The following is a 27,233-nucleotide window of genomic DNA, read 5'->3' on the forward strand; positions in this document are numbered from 1 at the left end:
TCTCCTGATTATTTTTGCAATTATTTTATTGATTGTTTTGTTTGTAGAATATAAGAAACGGGGGCAATCACTGCATCTAAATCTCTCGCTTGATTCCAGCTGGGGACCAGTGTTATGTGCTGTACTCCTCCCCATGTTTCCCATATTTTCTGTTTGTGTCTTATACAATGAAAAAAATATAGAATCTGTCCTTTCAAAATCATTCATTGGGATAAGTCCATTCATTACATGATACATCCTGGATACTGTGTAGAGCCTTATATGTACATGTGGCTGTGACAGATGCCAGACACCCAATCCCCATCTCTCCACAGGCGGAGGCTAATTTTCAGTAAGATACTCATAATGGTTAAGGTGCATACCATACCATATTTTTGCATGTCAAAACCCAGTGGCAACTAGTAGTATACTGTCTTTACTGAAATACTGTACCTGTACTAGACCCATGTTCTGGGCTCCCCTGGACAGTTGCCCATGATTTGTGAAAAATCATCTATGATTTTCAGTGTAAAGGGAAGAAGGTATAAATCATCATCATCATTGAGAAGCAGGCAAAGATATTTTGTCACTTAATATAACTCTGTATATACCTAGTAGTGTATTTTCCTAATACTACTCTGTATTTTGCATGGTGGACTTAGTGATTTATTTCTTTTTTTAATACCCTACCACCACCTTTATATTTTAATTGATTTTCTTTATTTATATACTTTATTTATTTTATTTGTCGTATTTCCTCGTTGATAAAACGACATTCAGATTGAATGGCAAAGGAAGAGTTCATTAAACATAGAAATTTGTTTTTAACTGTACATATGACAATAAACGCTTTGACTTGAGTTGAGCACTAGAGGGCGCTGTAACATAACGTCCACAGTTATTCGGTATATACAGTCTATGGTTGAGAACGGTAATGTTTACACGCCGACCACAAACAAAGGGATAAGTTGCCCGAAACGTTTATTATTATTTAAACGAGTTCGATAGACTAACAATTAAAGTAACGGGGTTTCTAGTGCTGCTGTGCATATATAAATGGGCGTGACAGCCGCACAATAACAACAACACAACAAAAACAACGTCTCTGCTTCCGGTTTCTGGATGTAGCTGTCAGACTCCAGCATCTTTTTTTAACGAGGAACCGCTTTATCAGCAGGTCAGGGGCTTCATTTAGCTGTTGTTGATTAATAATAGTCACCGTTTTTCCAAACTGTCAGCAGCCAAATACAGAGTATCATCAGCAGGCTGCCACAGATTAGCTTTAGCAGTTGCTAACGACTTTTAAGTTACCGTTAGCTTGAGTGGGCTGTGAACTGTGCTGCGTGGTCGCCCCGTTAGCTAGCCCGCTGTGATGTTACCCGGTGTTTACTCCGTTAACGTTACTTCTTTTGTGTGTTTGTGTTCGGTAAGCCTGCATTAGAATGAGCGAAGGAGAAGTGTTTCATGAGAAGCAACGACTGGAGCTGTGCGCCATTCATGCACTCAACAACGTGCTACAGGAGCGGGTGTTCACCAAGGAGACGGCCGATGACATCTGTAAACGGTAGGGTAACGTCTGGATGATGTGTCGGTGTGTGGGGAAACACATGCAGGTGCATGCATTCAAAGCATGAATTATACCGTGCAGCATTAGTTTGCAACAGAGGCGTTGCTGACAAACTGTCCCCCTCCCTGACAGATTATTTGCCCCTGCTCCAATTTTTACCTCAGCACCTCCAAACACCTCTCATTTATAACATTTATACGGAAGTCCTATTTGTCTTAAAATTCAGTGGCAAAAAAGGGGCTTTTTCCACACACATGTCATATCACCAGCAAATTAAATTGTTCACAATATATTCTCAGTTGTGAGTTTATTAGGAATATCTAGTTAAAATTAATGCAGTCGAATACAACGGTGCTGTGATAAATCCTCCATTGTGAAGGTTATAACACTCAGCTTTTGTTGAAACACTGTTAAAGAGGTGTTGACTGAACTGTATGATCATTTTGGAGACTGTAGTTTGTAGTGCTGTTGACCTGTATTGCAGTATGTTTGTAGATGTTTTTATTATTTTATACACCCCATTCAAATCAGTGAGGGTAAGCTACATGACAGAAACAGCACCTTTTTGTATAACACAACACACTTCAACAGCTCTGCAAACAACAGCCTCTAAAATGATCACACCTCTTTAACATAGTTTCAAGTTTTAGCTAAATGTACCTAATTAACTGACAACTGAGTGTACATTTACCTCTTATACAGCAGCTGGTTTTAGCTTCACAACCACTTTTTGTGTTTACTTTCTGAAGCTTATCATTCAAGGTAGACAAAACATCTGCAGGTTCTCAAAAACAGATTTGAATATGCAGCCAGTGCTTGATAACAGGTGAAAACAATTACATATATAAATGAAATGTAACATTAACCTTTGGGGAAAAAGTGAAGAGGTACAGTCTTACACAGCAAAGCCATTTTGTTTAGTTTGGCTATTGTTTAGGAGGTCCCTAACTAAATGAATTGACTAGGAGTTGAGATGAGTCATGATCTGGATAGCTCATGACCTCGGCTAAAGAATTTTTCATGGGAAACCATGTGACTCCATTAACTTTGTCCAAGTTATTATAAACAAGTTTATTTACATGAGTGGTGATTCTGAAAAAGTGAGGCCATATCCAATTAAAATTACCATGGACGACCGTTTACAGTTAAGCCCAGAATGGTCCTGATTCCCAGCAGTCCTGGCAAGAAGAGTCCCTCCCACCAGTGGCCAAATTTAAAACTGAGCTGTACCAAATACAAGATGAGTTTCCACTTTAAAATGCTGTATTGGTCTGTTTTCTCCTCTTTGCAGGCTGGCTCCACAGTGTGTGGTGAACCCTCATCGGTCGGTGTTAGGCACGGGAAACTATGACGTCAACGTCATCATGGCAGCACTACAGAGCAGGGAACTGGCTGCAGTGTGGTGGGACAAACGCAGGTGAGTGAGACATTAAACTGAACCCTGTGTAACTAGAAACCTTTCTTTTCAGCAAGTCAGCCTTAACTTGCTAACATGGGACAGTTCAGCTCAAAACACACACATTTTGCAACCTACCTTACATGTCTGAGCTTGATGTTTCAGTTCAGCATCAGCTTTTTATGTCAGTCCATCTTTATCAGAGAACAAAGGCATCTTTTTAGACAGATGCAGAGATACACATTTCTGCATAGGCAGTGGACCATAACACTAGACCATCATGCAGTACAACCATTGAACGCATTTTAAATATATAGTGTGTGACTCCCACTTTTTACTCACACTCTCAACTCAACTTTTTGTGTTAGCCAGGTTGAGGTCTAGTTGTACACCTTAGGAGTCTATTACAACAATTCATCGTTAAATGTCTCCTGGAATGCCCTGAACATGCAGATGGTTGATTAGGAATATCTAAAAGTGGAAATTTTGTTCAACACATTCTTTGTTGTTGCTTATTTTAAAACACAGGTCGGTACAGAGTCTTTGCGTGTCAAAGGTCCAGGGCTTTATTCTTAATGTCCCATCACGAGTATCGCTTGGGATCGTGTCCCTCCCGCTCCGACGGCGGCACTGGCTCGCAGTTCGGCAAGTTAATGGACAGTACTACAACCTCGACTCCAAACTGAAGAGCCCTGTTTGTATTGGCGGAGAGGCAGAGCTACGGTAAGACACTGCATTGTTTCCCAGCCTCTCCGTAATCTGTGTGTGTGTGTGTGTGTGTGTGTGTGTGTGTGTGTGTGTGTGTGTGACTGCTCTGAATTAGATCAAAACTTGGCTTTTGTGCACTGCTTGGACTCTGTCTCAGCAAGTGAGTCACCCCATATGAGTGGTCACATGAGGCTTACCTCACTGTTTGTTTGTGTTAGAATGCTGCACTCTAGTGATCTGCCCCCATGTCTGTGTCCATGTTCTTTTAACTTTTTCTTCTCCATTGTCTGACTTGCAGCTCATTTCTCAGTGAACAGCTTTCTCAGGATGTGGCAGAGATGCTCCTGGTTGTCCGACGGGAGGTGGAGGAGGATGGTTCATGGCTGAACTCTGACAACCCTCAAAAGTGATGCCTTGGGATAGGACATACCTTTACATTTTAGCATGGAAAAATAAACTCCTCTGGGAAAAGGACAGACAATTTTTTTGGAAAACAACAAACCTCTTCAGGGAATGCACTAAAATACATTTAATATCTACACACAGACACACAGCGGAAGTTCCAAAGAGAAGCAGAGACGGGCGCTTAGTCTCAAAACGAGGAACTGATTGTAACAATTGTAAAAGCTGATATGAACCATGTATTTGCATTGTCCTGCTCTTGGTACATTTATTTGAGAGGGTGCATCTAAGCTAACAGTGTTGCAAGTTGGGGGCAATTGTGGGCTAGTTTCATGATACTTGAGTTGAGACGTATATGACTGAACATTCACTGTTTTGTGGTAGAAAACCTGCAGACAGTGTTTGTGCATGAAAAACCATCTACAGTAATGATAACTGGATGACTTTGATTACTAAAACACCAAGAGAAAATTTTCTATGTTGGATATCACTGGACGTTTATGATCCAGTCACCAAACTTAGATCAGTATGTGCTGTACGTACAAGATGGTAAAGCCAACATTTATCAGTTCTCAAGCGGCATCTGAGTGCACCATCTCTTCCCCTGACCTTTGTTGTAAACTTTCTATGCACTATGTAGCTAGATTTGTTAGCACTGTTTGTCTTTGTGTGTTCATACAGGAACGTGTACTGTGAAGGTATCACCTGGTGAGGCATTGAAGGACTGTACCAGTGTCTTTGCATGTTTTCATCAGTTTACTACAATCACTTTTCAGATATTGTCGATAACATGATTTTAGATTTTGGAATGTGTTTTTATGATCCTCCAGGCAGCACATTTAACTTTGGTTTACAAAAAACAATTTGTAGAGATTTGAAACATGGTTGAGAAGGTCATCTTTCACAATGAACATCTTGCCTCTTTTTGTTTGTCCAAGTCATGTTATTGTGGTGTTGAATCCACACAGTAATGGAGCTTAACCAAACTAAAGGTAGACATGTCATCATTGTGATGGGTTACCTTTTAAAACCAGGTATTTAAGTGTCAAAAAGTAAAAGTAAACGAAAATAAAGGGAAGCAATGCAGGAATGGAAAGTACACTATTCTCAGTTAGTTGTAACTGAGATAAACATGCAAAAACACTGGCTCTGTGACTGTATGTAACCTTTGTGTTTGTATTTTGTCTCCTATTGATCTATGCATATCCAAAAGAGTAGGAGCACTGTCTCCAGTACACACTAGTGACTAACTCATGCGTAAACCTAAGCTCAGAGGTTCATAATATTGAAACTTATTTATATTAAACTTTGACCTTTTTGTTTTAAGTATGAATCTGTTGTAACACGTGCATATTTCTTAGACATGATGACGACCAGTGTCAGGTTATTGAAGTTATTTTTATTTATATTAGACTCTTGAGTGTAAAAGGATGCCATTCAAAAGGAGCATTGATAACCATACAAACTCAATTCAAGGGTTAACAAGGTCAGTTGGCAAGGAGGGGGGGATTCAATGAAATCTCCAACATACCATACCATATATACACAAAACATCTTGGAGAGTTCTCAGAAACCCAATGCTATACATAGTTATTATTGCTAGTTACGGTAGGGCTACTGCAGCACCAGTAGCAAGAATCATATTGCTATGTACCTGCTGTTGTTGCATGGGATTTGTAGTTCTCCACTCTCTAGACTTGAGTGGGAGTTGTAGTTCTCCATTCAATCATTAAAACAGGGTCCTGGTAGCCCTCAAGTTTTTTTTTCTTTTTTTAAGAGCAAAGGTTCATGATTATTCAGATATTATAGACAGTGAGATATACAGAATACCATAAGGTAATACAAGGAAAATACAGAATTGCCACCTATAAAAAGTAATAATAAAAAAAATTAGACCAAGTGAGGGAACTGCATAACCATTCACAGAAAAAAATGTGTCTTGTTGCTACGTGCCAGTGCTTTTTCTACAACAATATTTATATAAAAACATGAAAATAAATTGGTGGTACTGATACATTTAAGAATATAAAACTACAACGTTGTAACGTCAATACCATTCTGACTTGCCTCACCACTGTTCACAGTTCACACAGAGTTTGGACAGACAAGGGGAAAGAATTTCGACCAAGTGGACTTGGTTTGTAGCTTTGCACAACTGTCCGTACCAGCATTACCACTGTCGCTTATATCAACAGTCCATTTAGACCTGTTTCTTTTAAGTGCTTTTAATAACAATAATAATATTTAGTGGTACTGACGTTACGCACTTTGAATTCACACCTAGCATTCATTTTATTTAGATTAGTTTATTTTTCATTTCAGTAAAGTGTCCATTCATATGAAAACTAAACATTTTTTTTCTATACATTTCCTAACAAAAAAGAAAATAATAATAATCAACGTGAATACAGGTTCCTCGAATGGGTGGGGTTGGGGTGTGATTGACTTCCCCCGTAACCAGTCAGCATGCTGGGAGAGTACTGTACTTCCAGGAAACACGACAGGAGATCATCCAAACGTGTGTTGAGACGAATAACAAAGAAAGAAGAGAGGAATATATGTTATTCATCCACGTCGTAAAGATCAGCTTGTCAAGAGACAGCACACAGAGCATGTTTTTCTCACTATCTGACCAACAGTTATTAATAAAAATATTTTGATTTTTGAAAAATAAAATTCAAGGAGGAAGGATATGTAAAGGTACTTAATTTTAAGCAGCCTTTTACTTCATATTAGCACCTTCCTTCCATCATTTCTTCCTGAAAAGGAACTGATTACAGTCAAGGTTCACTTACTAGCTTTTTTTCTGGGCATTCAGCCACATTTCATGGTCTTCCTCAGTGAATGGAGTTTGGTCAGCTGTCATGTATGTAAGTCAGAAGAATGAAATAATGTTGTATATAGGGGAAGAAATCCTAACTCCAGATGCCATCTACTGTGGAAGACCATGAGATGCAACTAAAAAAAAAAGATCTAGTAGGGGACCTTGAGTTAAGATTCATTTCTCTTTTTGTTTTCTTTTTCTTTTTCATGGTATAAATTTGGTGTTGAATGTTCATTATTGTTTAATTCATAAGAAACGGTTTTGGTCACTGTGTTCTTTAAAATAGCCAGATAGTGATAATAAAACAGGAAGAGCTCTCAAATTCACGTTAGTAACGAATTGTTAATGTGCAAGTTAATTGTCAACAGTGAAAACATGTAAAATTTTTGTGACAAAAATGAACAAAAGCCAGCCCACAGGGTCCTGCAAGGTCGAGGTCTCGCCACCACGTTAGTCCGCCTGCTACTGATTATTTGAAGCGAGCGTGTGCACTAGCAGCAACGAATAAAGTGGCACAGGCTGCAAATGGCGTTCACAAGTACAGAGGAACTCACAGAGGGGGGTGGGGACTGCCTGTCAGTCAAGGGTAGGCTCTCATAGCCAGGGTTGCCATTGGAGGAAACGTTTGGAGTCCTGTATAGAGATAGAAAGAGACAAGGACAGAAGGAGAAGAGAGAGAGGGAGAGGAGGAATGGAGGATGAGGAAGAGAGGGAAAACAGGGGTGAGAAGACACATTGAGAAAGATGGGGACGGGGGGGGGATGCAGGGGCCACAGGGTGACGGGAGCCAAGGACAGGTAACAGGAAAGAAGGAGAAAGAGTGGTTAGAAATATAGTGCGGAAAAACACAGCGCTCAGTGTAACTAGTAGGTATTAGTACCTATGTTGCTGAAGCACCAGCAGCAGACGTACAGTCCACTCCTGACTGATGATGCACTGCAGGATTTATACAATAATCTGCAATTACATGCATTTAGAGCTGGGTGAGACCCACCAGACCCATTTCAGCCGTAATGCTGTTTTCCTAATGAATCTGTTTATCTACACGATAAACCTCAGAAAGCTTTTAAAGCAATCCTGAGCAGATTCCATTTAAGAGGAGTGGACTGTATTGTTACTGTTCAGCTGAGTTTCTGAGCCTTGATAGTTTGGTCAGTGTTTTTGTATCTGTGTGTTAATACTGGGTATGGGAGAGTCAAGATGATCAGCTAGCATTAGAATAGGGAGTTACAGTTAGGTAGCACTAACTGCGCTTGGAAATCTCAGTGAGGGAGAGGAGGGATAAAACATAAGATGAGAAAAATGAGAGTGAGAAAGAGGGACAACCAAAAAGGAAGCAGGAGGGACGATAGAGAGAAAAGCAGCAGGACAGATCCAGAGAAATAATTCGAGAGATTTGGACACCACACTGAGGAGACAGGTGAGAGTAATGTAGGAGGGAGGGTGAGGGGGCTGGGGGTGGGGGTTACCTATAGTCAACCTGAGCCTCACATCGCCGGGAGTTTTTACGAGCGCGGCCTCGTCAATGACACCCTTCCCCCCCAACGCAGCAGTTAAGCCTGCTGCCTTTTAGGAGACAGGACGCCATTCGAGGCAAGATCTGTGAAATGAAACCGAGCGGCCTACGTCGTCTGTCCTGAAACACTCGACAGACGAATAGACAGACACACAGACAGACAGACAGACCTCTGGAGTTGTGTCTGTTTCTCTGCCTACACTGTATACCGTCCATATTGACCTGTCTGTGTGTCTGTCTGCAATGCATGTGTTTTTAACCTGACAGCTCTGTGGATTTGGATTAATCCTACATGGATTATGAATATATCCTATATAGACATAAGTGTGTAAACCTAGCTGACTACACTGCACTTCCACTACACTCTTGTAAAGATGGGTGTGCAATATGTCCAACATCTGTTATGTCTGTGGTCAATGAAATTATAACTGTGGTTTTGAGAGGAAACAGGATTTCAAGCTGAATGTCTTTACCAATAGACTATGTGTCTGCACAGAAACATCTCAAAAGTCAGTCTCTATGTGTTGTTTATGTGTCATGTGTTGTTATTTGTTATTCTGCATCTGGACTTTTTACAATCCCTAATCTGGGGGGGGGGTTGCATCATTGCAAAAGTTGCCCATAGGTACAGATGTTGAAACAAAAAGACTGTATCTAAGGGCAACTTCCTCCTCCTCTTGCAACATCTGGGACATTCTGTCTGTCTGTCTGTCTGTCTGTGTGTCTGAGTGTCTGTGTTACTCACGGGAGGGGCGGCGCGCTAGAAAAGGGGGGTGTCCACCCGGCCCCCGGGTAATTATAGAAGGGGGCCATGGCCCCTCGCTGAGACCCCGAGGCCGTCTGTCTACGTGCCTGATGGGAGGTGAAGGGGTCCTCACTCTCGCTGTCCGAGTCTTCGTACTCCTCTGAATCACTGTCGACGTCCATGAAAGAGAGAGAAAGAGGAGGAATGATGAGTACCGCTGTGTGTTTATACCTGGCTCAATTCATTATTATACTCGCTTTACATGTTAAGGACATTCTTGAATTAAAATTGAATGAGGGAGGAGAGATATATCCTTCCCAACACTGTGGGACAAGGTGGATTTATTGTTTTAACTTCAATAAAAGATCAATTAGGTTGTCTCGTCTGGTCCTTTTCTTTATATATATAATAGGTAATTCATAGTGTCCGAGCATGAAAATAGCAATGTCTTACTTATTCTTATTTCAGTAAGACAATGACTTTAATGAGCACTGCAGTAAAATATCAGCACTCATACATATGCACAATTCACACTCCTTCTGTCACCTGGGGAAGCTCCTCCAGGCACCGGGCAGAGAGCAGAGGATGGCAGTGAAGGCCAGAGCAGACAGAAAAGAGTACAGGGAGAGGTAGAGCAATCCCTCCATGCCATCATAGCATAGGCCTTTCAGTGAGTCGATGTAGTCCTAACAGAAAACACCAGAAAAAGCAAAGACATTAATGATAATAAAGAAGCAGTGGTTCGGTGATTTGTTATCTTTGTTTATTAGTGCAGGTCCTACGTGCTATTAGGTTTACCTTATTCAGGCCCCGGCAGTTCAGTAATGCCACCAACTGATGAAAATTGCCCTCTGTGGAGTTGAGTATCTGTTGAACCTCCCTGAGTGATTTCTGCGGTGACACAAAAATCACCAAATGTGAAGGTGAAAATCACTGAAAAGGTGGTTCACTTGTAGCAGAAGCTGCACTTCTTGCATATGAATTACAACGTACCTCAGCTTTGGGGAACTGTGGGAGCGCATTTCTGTCCAGACTGGAGAGGTGCGTGTGAATATTTGACAGTGCCCTCTGCGACTGGGTCAGCAGCTGAAGCCAACAAGTCAGTGGGATTAAGAGCTTTTATTTTTGTGCATTATTGCTCAAATATACCATTAATATGCTGAGAGTGTAGCTATTTATGTGGAGTGCAAATCATCTGAGGACCCGACATGAGCAACAGCTGTGCATCCCGTCCTCGCATAATTTGTCCTTAAACACCCTTGAGTGAGTCTGACATGCAACCTGCTTGCTTTACTTTAAATCACTGAGGGTGAGTGTGTCAGCTAAATGCCTGCAATGTAATGATATATACATAAGACATGTGACAGAGGCCACGTTACCTGCTGGAATGGACTGTTCATGCGTCTGCTGCAGGTCAGGTAATAATCCAACACATCTGAATGGCCAACAAAACACCAGTGCACAACAGATCAGTGAACAATAGAAAAGATGTGGAAACATTTGGTTGTTTGACTGTCATTATATTGAGTTCTGCTGACATAATCACAGTTTGGGATGGTTGTAAATGAAATGGAAAACTATCTCTTCCAGAACGTGTTGCCTCGACAGAGGGACAGAGTTAATTCTGTACCTGAGCTGGTCCCGGTGTTGAAGTTGGTGGAGTTGAGGACAAATGTGTTTGGGTCTGAGCAGAAGTCACTGAGAGCCTGGCAATGCAGAAGAGTGACAGGGAGAGTGAGAGAGGATGACAGGAGAAAAGGGGGGAAAAAAAACAGCGGGAGAGAGAGGGACAGATGAGGCAAAAGAGGAGGGGAGGGCGAGAGAAAACGATCACAAGGGAAAAAGTTAGTAGACACACTGACCGACTGACATGTTTACCTCCTCACATGTCTGATGGCAGCTCAGTGGCAGTAATCGATCTTCATGCATCACACGCTGTCCTGGATAAACCTGTGCTACACTCTGACTTCCAGCTATCTTTCCATTAGGTCATCGCTCATGTTAACCTCCTTTCACATTCATTGCTGTACCTTCTGGCCTATTTTTGAAGAGGATGCACTGTGTTTATAGACAGTACACCCACAAACACACTCAGCTTGAAATCACCCCACCAGAAGAGGGAGCGAGAGCCACACACAGAGCCAGGCAACTGATGGTTAAAGCGGCGACCCGAGACCGAATATAGTCGGCAGACCCACAGCTGGCCTATTGTTTCCCTGTCAGTGATCAGGGACAGAGCGGCTCTGTGCAGACCCACAGGCCTTGGGACATCTCCCACCAGCTCCACATGACACTGAGACTCTTAAAAGCGGGCAGCAGTGCAGAAAAACAGCCATCATTTACCCTCTTCACACACTCCCCCCACTCCCCATGTCTACCCCAGACCAAAACAGTGTCCCCCTCAGAGAGTTCGACCAAACTTCAGAGAGAAAACAGACATAAAACCATTCTCTGTGCTCTTTGTTCTTGATAAATGTCACTGTGTTAAAGGTGGTTGGATTGTTGCCTGTAGGACCCTGTAGCACACTGGTGGCGTTGTCATGTTTAGGCATTAAAAGCACAGCTGGACTTTCAGTTGAACATAGTCCAGCAGCATGTTAGAGACTTCTTTCACAGGATTACACTCACTCTTCCACTTTCTTGCATGCTCAATTTAAAGCCCCAAGAGGACAGACGCACAACACCAGCTTCAAGCTCTGCACTGCTGATGGCAAGCTGATGGTCTATCTACTCTAGCTCTCTCTCTCTTTCTCTCAAACTGATCTTGAGATGCACTCTCCCACTCTCCCCCTCCTCACTCTCATTGAAGGCACTCTTCTCCATCCTCTATCTTTACTTCTCGAAGCCAAACGCCCACACACTTGCAAACACACTTACATGAAAAACACGCACTTTGGTGCACAAACACACTTTGTTCGCAAACACGATTGTGCACACGCGCATTGAATCTTTAATCTCTGCCCCATTTTCCTGCCTTTTTGGTCCTCTGCCACGACTGCAGCGTTCCCTAGGAGGCAGGTCTTTTCACAGTTTAGCACAATGGGCACAGGAATTACACACAAACACACACATACACATCGCTTTGGCCTGCCATCCTGGGTCGGCCTCCTAAAGCTCTCTACCCCTTCTGCAATAGCCGAGCCAATCCCTCCCCATGACAGCCTCACTCACTTCCTATTCCTCCCTCCATCCCATCCTGGCCCCGATCACCATCACAGTTTAACTGGGTCTACTCACCACTACAGTGGCTGTCTCCAAGCCCAGGGAGCCCCAGCTTAGGAACAGAGCCAGCCATGCCAGCACGGTCATCCTGTAGGAGAACAGCACAAACTCTTCAGCCTGGAGGACACCCTGACCATCAATCCAGGGCTGTATGGATTGTGTCTAAAGATACAAGAGTGTGTGTATCTGTGTGGGTGCGTACTCACAGAATGAGCAGCCAGCGGGCTTGCTTAGCCAGTCCAAGCAGGATGAACAGACACACTATGAGGTCAAGCAGCAGCAACAAGACGTACGATAGCCACCTATAATTAAGAAAAACACAAACACAACATAGAATGGATGCCATTATATTAAAAATAGTTATAAATGTTGAGTGTGCAAGGTTATTGTTGATCGTAGAAACACTAGTGTGGCCAAAAAAAAACAAAACTTCACCTCAAGGTCCACAAACACTTTCCCACAACTTTCAACTGTATTCATTGTTCGTGTTGTTTTGTGGTAACACACATGCACAAACACAAGCCACTGAGTACAAACTATGAGACTACATGTTGTTATCATAGTACAACTGATGTTATTGTATTTTATCCTACAGATAATTTAGGGGGGAAACTGAAATTTTTAATTTATGTTTCATTTTGTTGTTTTAATGTGTGGTTTTAGTTTATGGGTATTTATTTCAGAGTTGGTTGATTAAGATGGGAGCACTGTGATGTTTTTATGAATAAATGTAGCTTTGCCCCTTCAGCTGTTTTCCTATTTAACACAGCAATTGTCATAAAGTCATTTTTCCCTTGCTCATAGCTGTTTTCAGATTTTCCATTCCCCAGACTGGATTGTTCCCATGTGAGGTTGGTTGGACTAAACCTGAATTAACTAAACGCACGTAGGTTTTTGTTTGGATTTTGCGGGGGAGGGATTTTGTATAAACTTTTAGTTTTGCTGAAGTAGGAGACATGAAGTCTATAGCGATGGTAAGAGCTCGGGACTAACTGGATGAAGTGTACAGTGTTAAACTTCACCCAGATAAATGAGAGACCCATTGCACAGAAAACACTAAAAATAAAAAAAATAAAAAAACAGTTCTGTTAAGCTACTTTAATCTCATGGTCCTGGTACTGTGCATGCTGGTTCATTGTCACACTGACTTGACTGGGACACTTGAATAGAACAGAGCCATCGTTATTGTTAACAGTGACACCTGTGCTTTCTCAAAGGCATCACTCACCTGTTGTTAATCAGATCATCAGTCACTGCAACATATAGTGAGTGCACTGAACACAGATATGGTCTAAAATATCTGCTGTAAAGTTTCTTCTTTTTCTGATAAACCTTTGAGAACTGCACCTTATATACTTGTAAAAAAAAAAAATAAAATAGCCAGTCTGTTTTTGCTGAACTGCAGAATAAACCTTTCACCTGATCTGGGATTAAATCTTGCTACTTTTTTCCACTGTTCCCAGAATTAAAACTGCTGAGATGAGACGTGTAATAAGATTATTAGGACTCTCTGATAACACTGCTGATCTGGGGTATATATTAAACAGAAAGAAATGAGACACTCACCCAATCTGTGGTAAGCTGGAGTAAGAGTTTGTTTTTATCTTCTTACTCCTATGTCTTCATTTGCTATTGAAGATAAGGCAGACACAGAATTCCCCTGCATAAGGTCAGGAAAATTGTGTGGTTGAGGTTGAACCTTACTTAACCTCTCACTGTTTAAAGGGAGGGCTCAGTAACATCTTCTGAGTTTGCTACATGTGGTTTGTTTATGGGAAGCAGGACTTTTATATTGTTATTACTCACTGGACATTATTTATCAATACTGGGATATATTTATGAGCTTTTATTAATCAATCGGAGTGTCCTCATTATGGAATGTGGAATATAAAAGCATCCACTCAACCCATTATGTGAAAGAACATTCTGTCATTTATGAAGACAGAAAAAGTTTTTATGGCATTACCTAAACAAACACATCTTAATAAACATGCATATTTATGAGAGGCTGGGATAGGACAGTCTCCTCAGGCTCTTACAACACTAAGAGTGGGGGCGTGACGGTGTTGATATCGTACATCTTGATATTTGTAAAACTGTCCTGCAGGGTTTATGTTTGTGCTCCTACAGATGCTCCTGTGTAGAATATACTCAAAGATTGCCCCCCGCCCCCTAAACAGGAACACAAGGTGACCACAAACCACTCAGCATGTCATTTGTGGTCGTTCTGCGTCTCTTCCCAGTTATTTTCTGCCTCTTTGTGGTCATTTTCCATCTCTGCTGATTGTTTAGTGTCTCTTTGTAGCTGTTATACCTCCCTCTAGTCATTTGTGTCTCTTTGTGGTTGTTTTGTGTCTCCTTATGGCTTTTTTGAGCCAGTTTATAATTTTTTTGTGACATTTGTCTTTGTTTTATGTCACATTGTAGTCGGGGGTATTTTCACAGGTGAACACCAGTGATCCCTCTGCCCCTCTTAGTAATCCATCCATGGTTATTAAATGTGATGTTGCGTCTTTCCACATACAGTGCCTTATCATTTTATCTCAGTAAAACTATGTGTTAATAATCACAATGTTAAATGCCTGGACTGGAAATCTGAAAGATAAGCATCAGTGGACCATACATCTCATAAACTCAGATTGCTTTATTGGACAAAAATGATAAAAATGAAGTTACGCCATACTGTAATCATGATGTCTTGCACAATTACCACAAGAAAGAAGTCATTAAACTAAGAAATGTCAGATTGGAAGCAGAAAAAGAACATAAACAGCTTCTAACCCGTGAAAACTGGGAGAATTACTGCAACTATTCTTCACTATTCTCTATAGTTGGTGAAGCAATACACATACTTTTCTGAGCATTCATGATTCTAAACTTGAAACACGAAACATGGAAGAATATTGATGTTTCTTTCCTCAGTTACACAAAACTAATACACTTAAATAAATAAGATAAAATATTAATAATTAATTAATAATAATTTAATCTAATAACTATTCATTTATATATAAATGGGCTCACCTGTAGTCCTCATTGACCATCAGCGTGTTGGCCGCCCAGCCAGGTGAGAATGGGTTGGGCATTAGGCTGCTGGTAGGCACCACTGTAGGAGCCACAGAGGGCGGTACTGGGGTCAGAGGTATGATGGACGCCCCACTGACGCTGCTGTCGTTCCCCAGCCCTGCGTCAACGCTGGAGCGAGCCAGGGAGATGGAAGAGAGGAGGTTTATAACATTCTCAGATAACCTCCGGCAGTTCCGCGTTGACACCAGGAAGGGTTTACTGCCGGTAAAGAGCTCCTCCATTGTGGTCAGAGGGCCGGAGACAGACAGCTGCAACCCAGTAATTGTGTCTGAAATCTGGAGAGGGAGGACATAAGAATGTGAGGGGAGTTAAGTGGGATGGAAACCACAAACCAGAGATGACGATGCTAAGAAAGTCATGGTCAACTTAAATTGGGTGTGTTATGGAGAACTGAAGATGTTGGGCATCTTGGTGCCTCAGTCTGCTAATGCATGTCCCTCATAATCGATAGCAAAGTGCTAAAAGTTTGGACTTAAGAGAAAACTAAATGTAAAGTTTTACTCCTACTTACAAACTTGAGAATAAAAGCTTTCATCACATTTCTTTTGACTTAAAAATGATTAGATTTAAGAGAGCCACAGGGGTCCAGAGTGGGTTAAGAATAGATTGTAGCACAGAAACAGATGTGAACATAAACATGTTTTGGAATTTCTTTGGTCATGATGAATAACTTGTTTTCTGAAGCTATACGCCTGATTCAGAAGAGGTTTGTTTTTAACCTGTTATTTGCAGCTACTGTTTTCTTGTAAAGCTGTAATGTCATTATCCACCATACTACTTGTTTATATCTTTACATACATTGCTGTATTTTACACAAATGTACATAACTGTGTACATATACAGATTCACTGCAGAGTTACTGCCAGTTTTAATCTATACAATTAAAATGAAACATCTTGGTATATTAATATCATTGCATATATATTATATTGATTGTTGACTGATTGCAGCTTTTCATTTTACCCAATGCATTTTCATTCTACAGTCGTCAGTGCAGAACTAAAGTCTACTTATTGATTTCTCTAATATTGCTTCTCCACTTAGGTTTTCTTTTTGTTTCCATTTCTGACAATTTCCTATTATTTCATCCCATCATTTCTAATCTATGTTCACTGTGTATGTTAATATTATAAATACATACTTGTGATTTTTAAGTTAAATTCCACATATCTTTCCTGAATAACATCACTGGGTAAAATGTAAGCACTATTTGAAAAGACTGTGGCAGATGGAGAGTAAATCCCTCTCCTGATTGGCTGATCCTACACAGAATATACATGTGATTAATCATTTGATGAAGTGAAAATTGCTGTTAAAGGTTACACTTAGCTGTGAGTATGCAGTTTATTATGAAGTCTTATTCTTCACTCTGAGAGGAGAACTTCTTGACTCTTAAATTGTCTCTTTAGAGCATTGTTAAGAGGAATTCTTACAAGTTTAATAAAAACATGTCCAGATAATTGTGTCTGGTTTCAGTGGTTGAAAACTCTGTTTGATGTTATTGCTTGATTAAATCCTGCTCTAATTTTGATCGTTGGTAAGAACTGATTAACTTGTGTTGTTTTTTTCATTTCACTCACTCACTCATTCATTGTCATCTACATAGTTTTCCTGACCTGCATCATCCACAGAGCTCAGTGTGGGGAGGACATTTAGCAGTCTGACACATAAACCACTGTCTGACCACATCAGGGAAATCAATAAAGCAAAAGTTTGCATCTGATTTTCTTTCTCTCTCTGCAGACCACATGTAAACATGAGCGCATCCTCACTTTCCAACACGCGATCACACATGCGCACACACACACACACACACACAGGAAGCATCGAGCAGGGTAGATATTCTGCGTGACATTTTACTTGCGGAGAGCAGCACTCACCAGCAGATCGATGGAAGCTAGCGTATAATTGGCTGTGAGAAGAGACGAGGTCAACTGATACATCCCATCATTAGCCTCGCTGTTGCCATAGAAACCGATGCCTATGGCAACACTGCAAAGGGGCAAAAGCAGAGAGAGAGAGAGAGACATGAAAACATTGTGTGAGGGCACATATGTGTGAGAGGGGGGATAGAAGAACGGATAGCAGAGGCATAAATGTAATGTTTAATGCAGTGTGTATGTACATTTTAAATGAATGTGACAAGAGGAGATAGAGCTGGTGAGGATGTGATATGTGCACTCTGGATGAGCATACCATCAGCGGGGAGCAGGGGAGGGAATAAACAGATGATGGGGAAAAAAGCTGACTCTTAGCACTCAACGGTTAAGCTTCAGCTAGGGAAATATTCGAAATGTTAAACATAGCGACGTGTTTACACATCTTTCTGTTATTCAAATATTCAGATTAAGGCCTGGCCAGATGTTCATCAAATCCCCTCAAACCCGAGAGGAATGGTATGGCCCAATCTCCCACAAAGTATGTGACCCAGATTAGAAAGCAAGGGGAGGGGGGGAAGAAAAGAGGGGAGGAATGTGTGTGTGTGTGTCTGCGTGTGTGCTTTGCATTTCAAGCAAACGTTGAACGCCTGTCTAATGCAGCTGCATTTTAAAACATGACATGCACTGGTTTCTGTTGTTGTGACCAACATCTGGAGGAAAGAGTGTCACATGAAATATTTTCAGGATGTAAACTGCTGCATTATTTTTTCATCCAGTCTAGCACAGAGAGCTCTTACACCAAGCGTCAGAGAGGGAGACGACTACATTACATTACATTACATTACATTACAATCCATAAGGGGGAGACACGAGCCACAGCAACCTTCAGTCTGTATATGATGACATCATTATGGCAGCTGAAATCATATCCCCTGTACATTATGTTCTGTGATATAGCAAGACAGTCTCAGTGCATGTAAATGTGCAGGGAATGGACTGGAATATAATAACAAGTGCTGCTGAAGCATTAAATTGCTCTATAATTTTATTACAGCTCACAGCTGGGGCTGTAGCTTTAGATTTAAAAGGTCTGATGGGCGGCCGGGCTTCTCTCCTGATTCCGCTACACAAGAGCGTGTTGGACAGATGTCAAGCAGCATTTCTGTGTAATGTACAGTGGAGAGACAATGTACTGACTTGATGACTGCACTGTCACCAGATCTGAGGGGAACACTGGTGGGTAAATAACTGCTGTTACTGGACTGTAGGTGGGTGAGTTAAGATCATCCTCACACACACACACACACACACAAGCTGACACACGCACGCTGCTGTCATAGGCCTGTGGTTGGTAAACAGCAACATAACATGATCATCAGCTGTCACCCGTGCCTCCTTTCCTCTCCAGTGACATTGGTGACTGTGTGAGAGACTAAAAAGCACATGACGATGGAGAGGGTGACAGCTTGTGAGACACAGCCTTGTCACTGTTGCACCTAAAAGGCAGTGGTGGAAAGTAACTAAGTACATCTACTCCTGTACTGTACATGAGTACCATTTTGAGCTTCATGTACTCTACAGTCAGTCTAGTTGAGGCTCATTCAGCAGCTTTAGGAGCATTTTCCCTCTAAATGTCTCAAATGGTTTCATTTAAAAGACACTTTTTGTTGAACATTTTTCAGAACACTGATTCTGTTTCTTGCTGAGAGTTAGAGGATCAAATCAATACCACTCTCACACTTGTACACTAAATATGAAGCTGCAGCAGATCAGCTTAGCATAAAGAATGGAAACAGGGGGAAACAGCTGATCTGGCTTTGTCCAAAGCTTAGAAAATCTACCTACTAGCACCTGTAAAACTCAGTAATTAACATGTTACATTTTTATTTTGTCATGATTTCCATCTAACCTTTGGCAAGACAGCAAATAAGCATATTTCCCTAAATGTCAGACTATTCCTTTAAATAACTGTTTCTGGTGAAAGGAGGTGAAATTATCTATTAGAGATAATATTAGAAAAAAAAACATATAGCACATCTTTGTTTTTTCTTTAATCGTCTCACAACCCCCAGATTTCTCTTATTGCCCTTTGGAGAGGCCCAGACCCTCAGGTTGGGAACCACTAAATTACTCAACTGTAAATAAAGTAGTTAAAGCCAGCTCTGCCTTGACCAGCTAAAGCAGCAGAATGCCTCTTATGCACTGAAGTGTCAGTATTAACAATGTAATCATCAGTGGTAGAAGACGTGCTGAGATGATGATGAAAATCCATCACATATAAAAGTATTTAAAGATGTTACTTGAATGAACTATAAAAGTATTATCAGCTAGATGCACTAACATGTTAGAAGTAAAAGTACTTATTTGCAAAAAATGAGTACTGCTTTGAGTGACACATTATTATATACAACATTATTATGTACAGTTATATAATTTAGTCCAGTGGTTCATAGTGTAGGGGTCAGGGCCGCTCCAAAGAGCTTCAAGATATATCTGATATAAATGATAGTCACAGCAGCAAATAGGGAAAAACAAAGTTCCGCTACAAGTTTAGATTAATCTGGGTTTAGCTCTAATGTTTCCTTTTCAAGTATCAAGAATCAGATATGATAACTAGACACTGCTTTTTTTATCCGGGGTAACAAGCCAAATGTTTGGTGAACACTGACTCTGTATTTACTGTATTTATAGATATTTTTAGTGTAAAATCATTGTATGAAAAGTGACTATGGCTGTAGAGTATTACAGTGCATAAAATGTAAATACTCAAGAGTAGACAAGTGCCTAAAACTATACTTGAGTAAATGTACTTGGTTACATTCAACCACTGCTGATGTTATACATGATAGATCAAGTCACAGGGGTCTTCCCATTTAAGAAATGTTTTGAATGCAGAATGTCCCCTTGTCCTAGAGTATTTTTACTCAAGTAAAAAATCTGAATTCTTCCTCCACCACTGATAAAACTTGTGTGCGTTGTTATAAATTACAGGAGCTCTGCACTTGTTAATGACGTCTGAATCCTCCTCCTCACCAGCACAGCGTGACAGCCGCCACCGCCACCCATGTGACACAGCAGATGCCTCTCCCCTTCTTCCCGCTGTAACCGTGACCTGTGCTGCCATCTTCATCCTCCTCCTCCTCCTCTGATCCTTCGCTCCGGTCACCACGGTGACAGCAGCAGTAGTGTATAAGGAAGGAGAGAACCACCAGGAGGGAGATAACGAGAGCGATGGCTGATAAACTGGACAAGACCAGCAGAGTCTGAGGAGGGGAAGAGGAGGAGAAGAATATCAGTCAACAGATGAGACAGTAAATGTGACAAATGGCACTTTAATTCCATTTTTACAAGTGGAGAAGAGCAATTTGAGAGGGTAAAATACCAACTAATCCTGTTAAATTCCATAGCTTGTCATATTGTTCCGCCCCCATTAGCAGCAGGAGATGGTGATTAAAAAGGTATGAGAATATACTAAATTGTGCAGCAAGAAAAATCAAGGATTCAGATACACGCTTCCTGCACACGCTACATGAAAATACACATTAACCAAGATGGAGAAGGGACAAATATAACACAGTTATTTTGAGGTGATTCTTGACCATCTCTACATGTATCAACCCGTGGATCCCTGATCTGTGTGTGCACCACAGTGAATATTAATGTCACTAAGCCAAATCAGACTTTGCCTTTGATCAGGCTCCATGTCATAAAGTCAACATTACTGAAATGCATTTTCGCTCCAACACATATCTACAGTATTATCTTTCATCCATCTGCCCGTCTGTCACTCCCCACTCCTCCACCTTCCCTCCATCTCACCTCCTGTTCTCCGAAGCCCCTCCCCGCTCACTCCACTCCACCCATCCCTCTTTCCCCACGTTCTTGCTCGCTCCCACTCTCTTTCTCTCCCCCACTCTCCCCTCTCTTTCTTTCTATCCACACCACTGAATCTCTATTAATAATCTGTGACCTACTTAAATACATTCACTGCCACTCTCTCTCACTCCCACTCACACTCGCTTTGCCTTCTCTCTCTCTCTCTCTCTGTGCCTGTCTTCTGCTCAGCAACCTCCTCGCATTACTCATTCCCTCTCTCGGAGCACTTTCAGTCGCTTTTGTCTTTCTATTCTGCAGGATAATTTGCGCTCCCCCAACCACCCACCCACCCCTCTCTCTTTTTGTACCGCAGAGAAGTCACAAACACGCACTGTGAGACACGGCTAGCTGGAGCATTTGTATGAGAGCTCGCTGCAGGAGAGGGGATGAAACCTTGCATTTTGGTGCACAGCTCAGAATCGTGCACACAACAGCAACTGTGGAAACCTGCAGGAGGACCCATTCCATGTTGAATCATGTTGAATCTTGAGTCTTAATCACATCAAATACCTCATATTTGCATGCATAGAAGCAGAGGTGCTAGGGATGCATTAAAGCATCTAAAGCAAGATAGAAAAATTAACAAGATTAGTTGTGAGCTCTGGGGTTCTTGGAGGGGCGTAGAGCCATCTTCCCACCGATAATTAGGTCAATTAATTGGCATGAAGGTGTTTTAAAGGAGTCTGTATGGCATCATTGTAGCTCTGCAGATTGCTGTTAAATTCAAGGATTTATGAAGCAATTTATGGAGTGATGTAGAGCAAATTGCCCATCATCCAGTGACTTAACCATAGTACAATATTACAGTACATTTATAACAATAAATGGAGCAACAGGGCTGTAATTATTATGCAATGTGGCACCTCAGACTGGACAGCTACACTACAGCATGTGGTGACAGTGTGATATTGTGGCAGGTGTCCGTTACCTGCTGATACTCCCAGCTGTCGGGGACAAAGATGTTGTCCCTCATCTGCATGGTGAGGTCCAGCCGAGGGAGGGCGTGACACATTCTCACCCACAGTGAAGGGGTATAGCTGGGCACCGTTGTCATGGCAGCCATTTTCTACTGCCACTGGTTCCCTCCTCCACCCTGCAGGAGGGAAGGGGGTGGGGCGGTGGCGGGTCAGAGTGACCAGGATGCAAAGTAAGAGCAGAGGGGAGGAGAGAAGGTCAGGAGGGGTGAAGGTATTCCTGAGCTGAGAGGACGGAGAGGTCGAGGCCAGCTCTCCTCCGTCCTGGTACAATTTATGACCAGTTATCACCTGAGCAAAGTAGAGGTCAAAATGTCAGGCATAGTTACTTGAGACTAACACTCTGGAGTATAAATCAGTGCACACACACCTTACTCACAGTGGAGGCTGGAGCGTGCAGATAGGTTTTGTGCAAAACCTGTAATAGTTCAGCTGAAGAGCAGAGTTTGGCTTCCTCATGGCAACATTAACTACAGGATTAATATACAATACAAGACTGGACTGGATTATCAGCTTTACTTTCATATTTTTGGGGACATATACACAGACATACATCATCTTTTACTGAGCATGTGACATGTTTTGAGCTGAAACAATTAGTCGATAAATCAAGTTGTTGAAACTAAGTGATTTTGATCATCAATTAATCGTTTAAGTAAATCTTTGGGTCATGGGCTGTTGGTCAGATAAAGCAAAAGATTTGAAGATGTAACCTTGGACTTCAGAAACTTGTGGTGAGCATATTTCATAATTTTCTGACATTTTATAGCACAAACAATGAAAGGATGGATCCAAAAGATAATCAACAGATTAATTGATAATGAAAAAAAATTATGCCTAGTTATGACTTGTGGCCTGTTGCCATGAACACTGTAAGATTTCTTTACTTTACATGACACAACTTGGCTACTATTCTCTCAACCATCTAAAAATGGCATATGGTTTATGCTATAGGAGCTGGATGGATTATATATGGGGATATACAGGGGGTCTTTGAAGAGGTCTTCCTAGCAGAACGTATATGAGGTATACATGAGGACCATGAGGTAGAAAAGAATGTATTTGACTCCTTTGCCGTCCACTGTTTAGTGTTCAGCATCTCTTACTTAAAGCCGGCCAAGGGGGGAGAAAGTAGGGTAAATACAAAGGGCAAATCCGGTTAGCCAAAACACACATTGGAATCCTTATTACAATGACAGAGCAGAGGGGGAACAGAGGGCGAGACAGAGCCTGGTAGGCTTCTGATACTGGCTGCCCAGATTAAGAGACCATCAGAGCTTTACTGTTAAAGAAAGGGTTGTTTTAAGACAGCTCAAGAGACGAGAGCGCTGAGAGAACCATTCACAACAACAGCACTGATGCTTAAATATAAAAAGGTTACACAGCTCAGCTCAATGCTGATATTACAGACAGATACAATTCTGCATTTAAGTCTAACAGGATCCAATAATGTCAGATAGACTCTGAATTAAAGGCCTGTGCAGGATCTCATTATCTTTTAATGCAGCTGTTATTTATTCAGCACAACTTTCAATCAGCACAGTATTCTACGCTGCTGAGGCTTTTTATTATCCCTATTGATTCATGCTCACAATCCACTGCACATATAAATACTGATAAATACTGAGCATGATAAAAGTTCAGATTTAGCCACATGTCGAATTCAGCACCAGACAATTTCCCCCATTCAGATGTGGGCTGGTTATGGCCCAGAACAAGTTAACAGTTCGCCCACAGGCCAGACAGGGCTGCTCTAAGCCCATTACAATAAGCCTGTTCACCTTAATGGTTCCAGCAGCCCAACTGTCACAAATCGAGTCATTGCCAACACTCCATTTCCCTTATTAAAATTGTGCTGAACATAATGGTTCACACGCTGCGAGAGCTACATCCATCCACCACACATCAGCAGCGTAAACACACTGAGCACTGTACTCTGGTGTTGTATTTATGCATTCCTTCATGAGTGAATGTATTAAATTAGATGTATCATAAGAACTGTGAGGCACGTCTATGAAAGACATTTATCAGAGTTTGGTGAGGGTAAAAGCTTTTTGAGAGGCATAATAATTGAGTAAATGAATAATTCCACAAAGGAGAATCAGTCTACCTGTTGTGGTTACCACAACCAATAAAGCAAGCCAATATAGAAAAGCATTTCCTTTGATGGATGACAACAGAAGAGGTGAAGCAAAGCAGAATACACTATATAAAACCCATTATCAAACAATTGAAGATAAAGAAATGTGAATCACCAGCCTGACAGCAGGTTGTCTGTCTCACTGTTTTCAATTAATTCAAGATGTATAACTGAGGAAATACAAAGCGATGACAGACGTGAGGTCAGAGTTCAGGTAAGACTCTGCTGCAGCCCAAAAAGTTATTGAGGCAACCTAATGAGGTGCTGATGGAAGTGAAGGGGGGGGGTTCACAGTCCTGGAGCAGCAGTTACTCAGCAGTTGTCACAGATAGGAAGCCTCAAGTTGACATGATGTCTCCTGCCAGCTTGTTACCATGCCTGTTACCATTGCATAACTGAAGGCAAATAAATGTGAGTTTGGGCTCAGTTGGCAGAGTCAAGAGAAAAAAAAAAAAAGAGAGGAGATTCAAGGAGAGGCGGCGAAGAAAAACCACCGACTCTCACCCAACCGTGAGCTCTTAAAAAACACACACACACACACAAAGCAGGAGAATAATTCAGTTGTGTTCTGTCTGCATGGAGCTCAGACAGCACTGAGAATGAAAATCAGTTGCATGATGTGAGACTCCATGATGTCTGAATGTAAAGAAAAAGGGCCATTTTGTGAGGCGGCTAATGAGGCTGGAGCATCTCTGTCAGCTGAATTTAAGATCATCTCCAGCAAAGGAGACCCATCTCCACCTTCATCTTTTTTTTTTTTCTTTTAGGAGAGGTCAACTCTCCGAATTAGAAGATAAAAATAATGTTGCTCTTTTGCTGCTGAAATGCATGCACGTTTCCAATTTGCCTCATAAAATCTGTTTGGCTTCACATTACAGCCTGAGCGGTCGTCTAACAGCTTCTTAACAACAACCTTAATGACTGTAATTTATGAGAAAGCATTACAGCTTCATGACACACTACATCAACCAGGAAAGATTAATTTACATCTTTGTGATGTGTTACAAGTTGCCTTTGTCTGTTTAGGCCACAGGAAAAGAAGAATATTCCCAATTAAAATTCAATTTCCAGCTCACATTCATTTGCAAAATTCATGTGCAGCTCCAACAATGAAGCTTCAAAGTGAGTGCAGCTGACCGAAGGTAAGTGAGTGCAGCTCATAGCCAGTAAGTCAGAGCAAATCAGTGCTTTGATGTGTGCAGGAGTCCAGCATGACAAGTTGATGGTGACAAAATGCTTCCACACTACTGACTGAACTGAAAATCCTACATGGAACAAAAATACTCCTGCAGATTAAACAAGTGGTCCAAAAACATTTTGGAAAAAAAAGAGAGATGAAGCTATAATTGGGTGGAGAATTAATCAAATTACAGCATCATCCATCAGTAAAATTTCTGATACTTAAGATTCATCCATCAAGTGTGCTATTTGAAAAGATAAGCATGAGTCCATTTTGGCACTATGGTGTAAGGTTTCATCTTCATAACATCCATTAAGCATATTTGCAAAGATGAACATGGATTCCAATTAGAAGTACACTATAGCTGCCTATCATATTATAAGTCACTTGACTAATGGTCAGTCTTTGCAACCACATGAACAACTGAGCCATAATGGACAAGACAAGAGAGAGACCGGTTTCTTACCTCTGTCGGTTGTGTTGGGAGGTTTCTCTCTCCTCTTCTGTCTCTTCTCTTCGCCCGTGTCCGTGAAATATTTACCCACTCAAAGAGGTATACTGCCAGCCATCAACGCTTGATGCTCTTGAAAAAACATCATCCTCAAAAAATGGCTTGGAGACATGCCAAAAATATGTCAAAAAGGGAGGAAAAAAAGAAGGGGGGAAAAAATAAGCCAATAATTCTTGCAATTAGTAAGATATTAAATTGCCAATAATTGTATAGTTGTCTGGTGACAGTGGAGAGGTGCTTGTGTTGATGGATGGGAGAGGAGCTCTCAGTGAGAATGAGCGAGAGAGTGAGAGAGAGAGGGAGAGAGAGCGAGAGAGAGAGAGAGAGAGAGGGATTAAGATTGAGGAGACACCCCTAAGGGACTCTTTATCGTTGCATTGTAGCCCTTCGTAGCTTAACGCCCAAGCGACTTCACAACACGATATTGCCCAAAGATAATTAATCTGTTAACGGGGATTAGCGGGGGTCTAACCCCTCACTCACTTCATACTGAGATACCAGAGGCGCACACTCTCCCAACACCGACCCCCACCAACGTCCGAGGCACACTCCCATCAACCTGACCAATCTCTGTACAGACTACCAGACTGAACCCTGGCCAGATTACTGAGAGAAACAATAAAAAACGCACAACTGCCGGACAACTGTGAGCACCAGATGAAAGTGAAAAGAGATTTTTTTAAAAAGCCACTCACATGTTGGATGCAAATTAGTGAACTCCTGCCTGTGACAGCACTGTTGGGGTTGCGATATGTCGAGAGCTAATGTGAAGTAGAGATGCACATATAATTAGAGTGAGAGAGGCGAAGAAGCGCACATAGATGAATATGGGGAGGGGGGAGATGCAGGGGAAAAGCAACATGAAATACTGAGGAGGAAAAAAAGTGGGTTCCCAGGGAGTGATGCTGAGAAAAAAAAATGAGGGAGGGAGAGAGATGGAGTGAACAATGAATAGAGAGGGGGGTGAAGCGGCATGCAATGGATTTGTAGGCAAAACCAGTTTTCAGTGGAGGCTGCAGAACAGCACCAACAGTGACTCAATGACAAGGAGGCAGAGGAGAGCATACAACAACACAGAAGTGACGAGAGTGCAGTGATGGAGACGCCACCTGAGTGATTTGACTGAGAAATGCAAATTGGGAGATGTGATGTCCAAAAATGCTATACAGCAAGAAAGAGTAAAAAGAGTATGGTGTTTGTCTGCCATTGGAGAAAGGGGGGCAGAG

The 27,233-nt window shown here is 41.6% G+C and overlaps 2 protein-coding genes across 7 annotated transcripts; one reads left to right on the top strand and one right to left on the bottom strand.

Annotated features, from left to right (window-relative positions):
• Window positions 1-892: 892 nt before the first annotated feature.
• josd2 (Josephin domain containing 2) lies at window positions 893-5,385 on the top strand. 3 transcript variants are annotated; one of them, XM_018682604.1, is made up of 5 exons: window positions 893-1,156; window positions 1,411-1,543; window positions 2,838-2,963; window positions 3,471-3,665; window positions 3,949-5,385. In XM_018682604.1, exons 2-5 carry the CDS (start codon window positions 1,422-1,424, stop codon window positions 4,058-4,060), a joined length of 555 nt encoding a protein of 184 aa, XP_018538120.1. In that variant the 5' UTR covers window positions 893-1,156; window positions 1,411-1,421; the 3' UTR covers window positions 4,061-5,385. The 3 variants fall into 3 exon arrangements, with proteins under 3 accessions (XP_018538120.1, XP_018538121.1, XP_050932347.1); XM_018682605.1 differs by having other exon boundaries at window positions 1,421-1,543; XM_051076390.1 differs by lacking the exon at window positions 893-1,156 and having other exon boundaries at window positions 1,175-1,543.
• Window positions 5,386-5,431: 46 nt separating this feature from the next.
• ttyh1 (tweety family member 1) lies at window positions 5,432-26,910 on the bottom strand. Of its 4 annotated transcripts, XM_018682595.2 has the most exons (16): window positions 26,703-26,910; window positions 25,963-26,108; window positions 22,131-22,295; window positions 20,360-20,589; window positions 17,327-17,438; window positions 15,384-15,721; window positions 12,566-12,661; window positions 12,375-12,447; window positions 10,768-10,843; window positions 10,517-10,572; window positions 10,131-10,223; window positions 9,936-10,028; window positions 9,684-9,823; window positions 9,138-9,305; window positions 7,431-7,509; window positions 5,432-6,532 (listed from the first exon to the last, which is right to left on the bottom strand). In XM_018682595.2, the coding sequence occupies exons 3-16, from the start codon at window positions 22,263-22,265 to the stop codon at window positions 6,449-6,451; spliced, it is 1,773 nt and encodes a 590-aa protein (XP_018538111.1). In that variant the 5' UTR covers window positions 22,266-22,295; window positions 25,963-26,108; window positions 26,703-26,910; the 3' UTR covers window positions 5,432-6,448. The 4 variants fall into 4 exon arrangements, with proteins under 4 accessions (XP_018538111.1, XP_018538110.1, XP_018538113.1 ...); XM_018682594.2 differs by lacking the exon at window positions 26,703-26,910 and having other exon boundaries at window positions 25,963-26,596; XM_018682597.2 differs by lacking the exon at window positions 26,703-26,910 and having other exon boundaries at window positions 9,245-9,305; window positions 25,963-26,593.
• Between the last annotated feature and the right edge of the window lie 323 nt (window positions 26,911-27,233).

This window comes from Lates calcarifer, linkage group LG15 (assembly GCF_001640805.2).
Source record: "Lates calcarifer isolate ASB-BC8 linkage group LG15, TLL_Latcal_v3, whole genome shotgun sequence".
Classification (NCBI taxonomy): domain Eukaryota; kingdom Metazoa; phylum Chordata; class Actinopteri; family Centropomidae; genus Lates; species Lates calcarifer.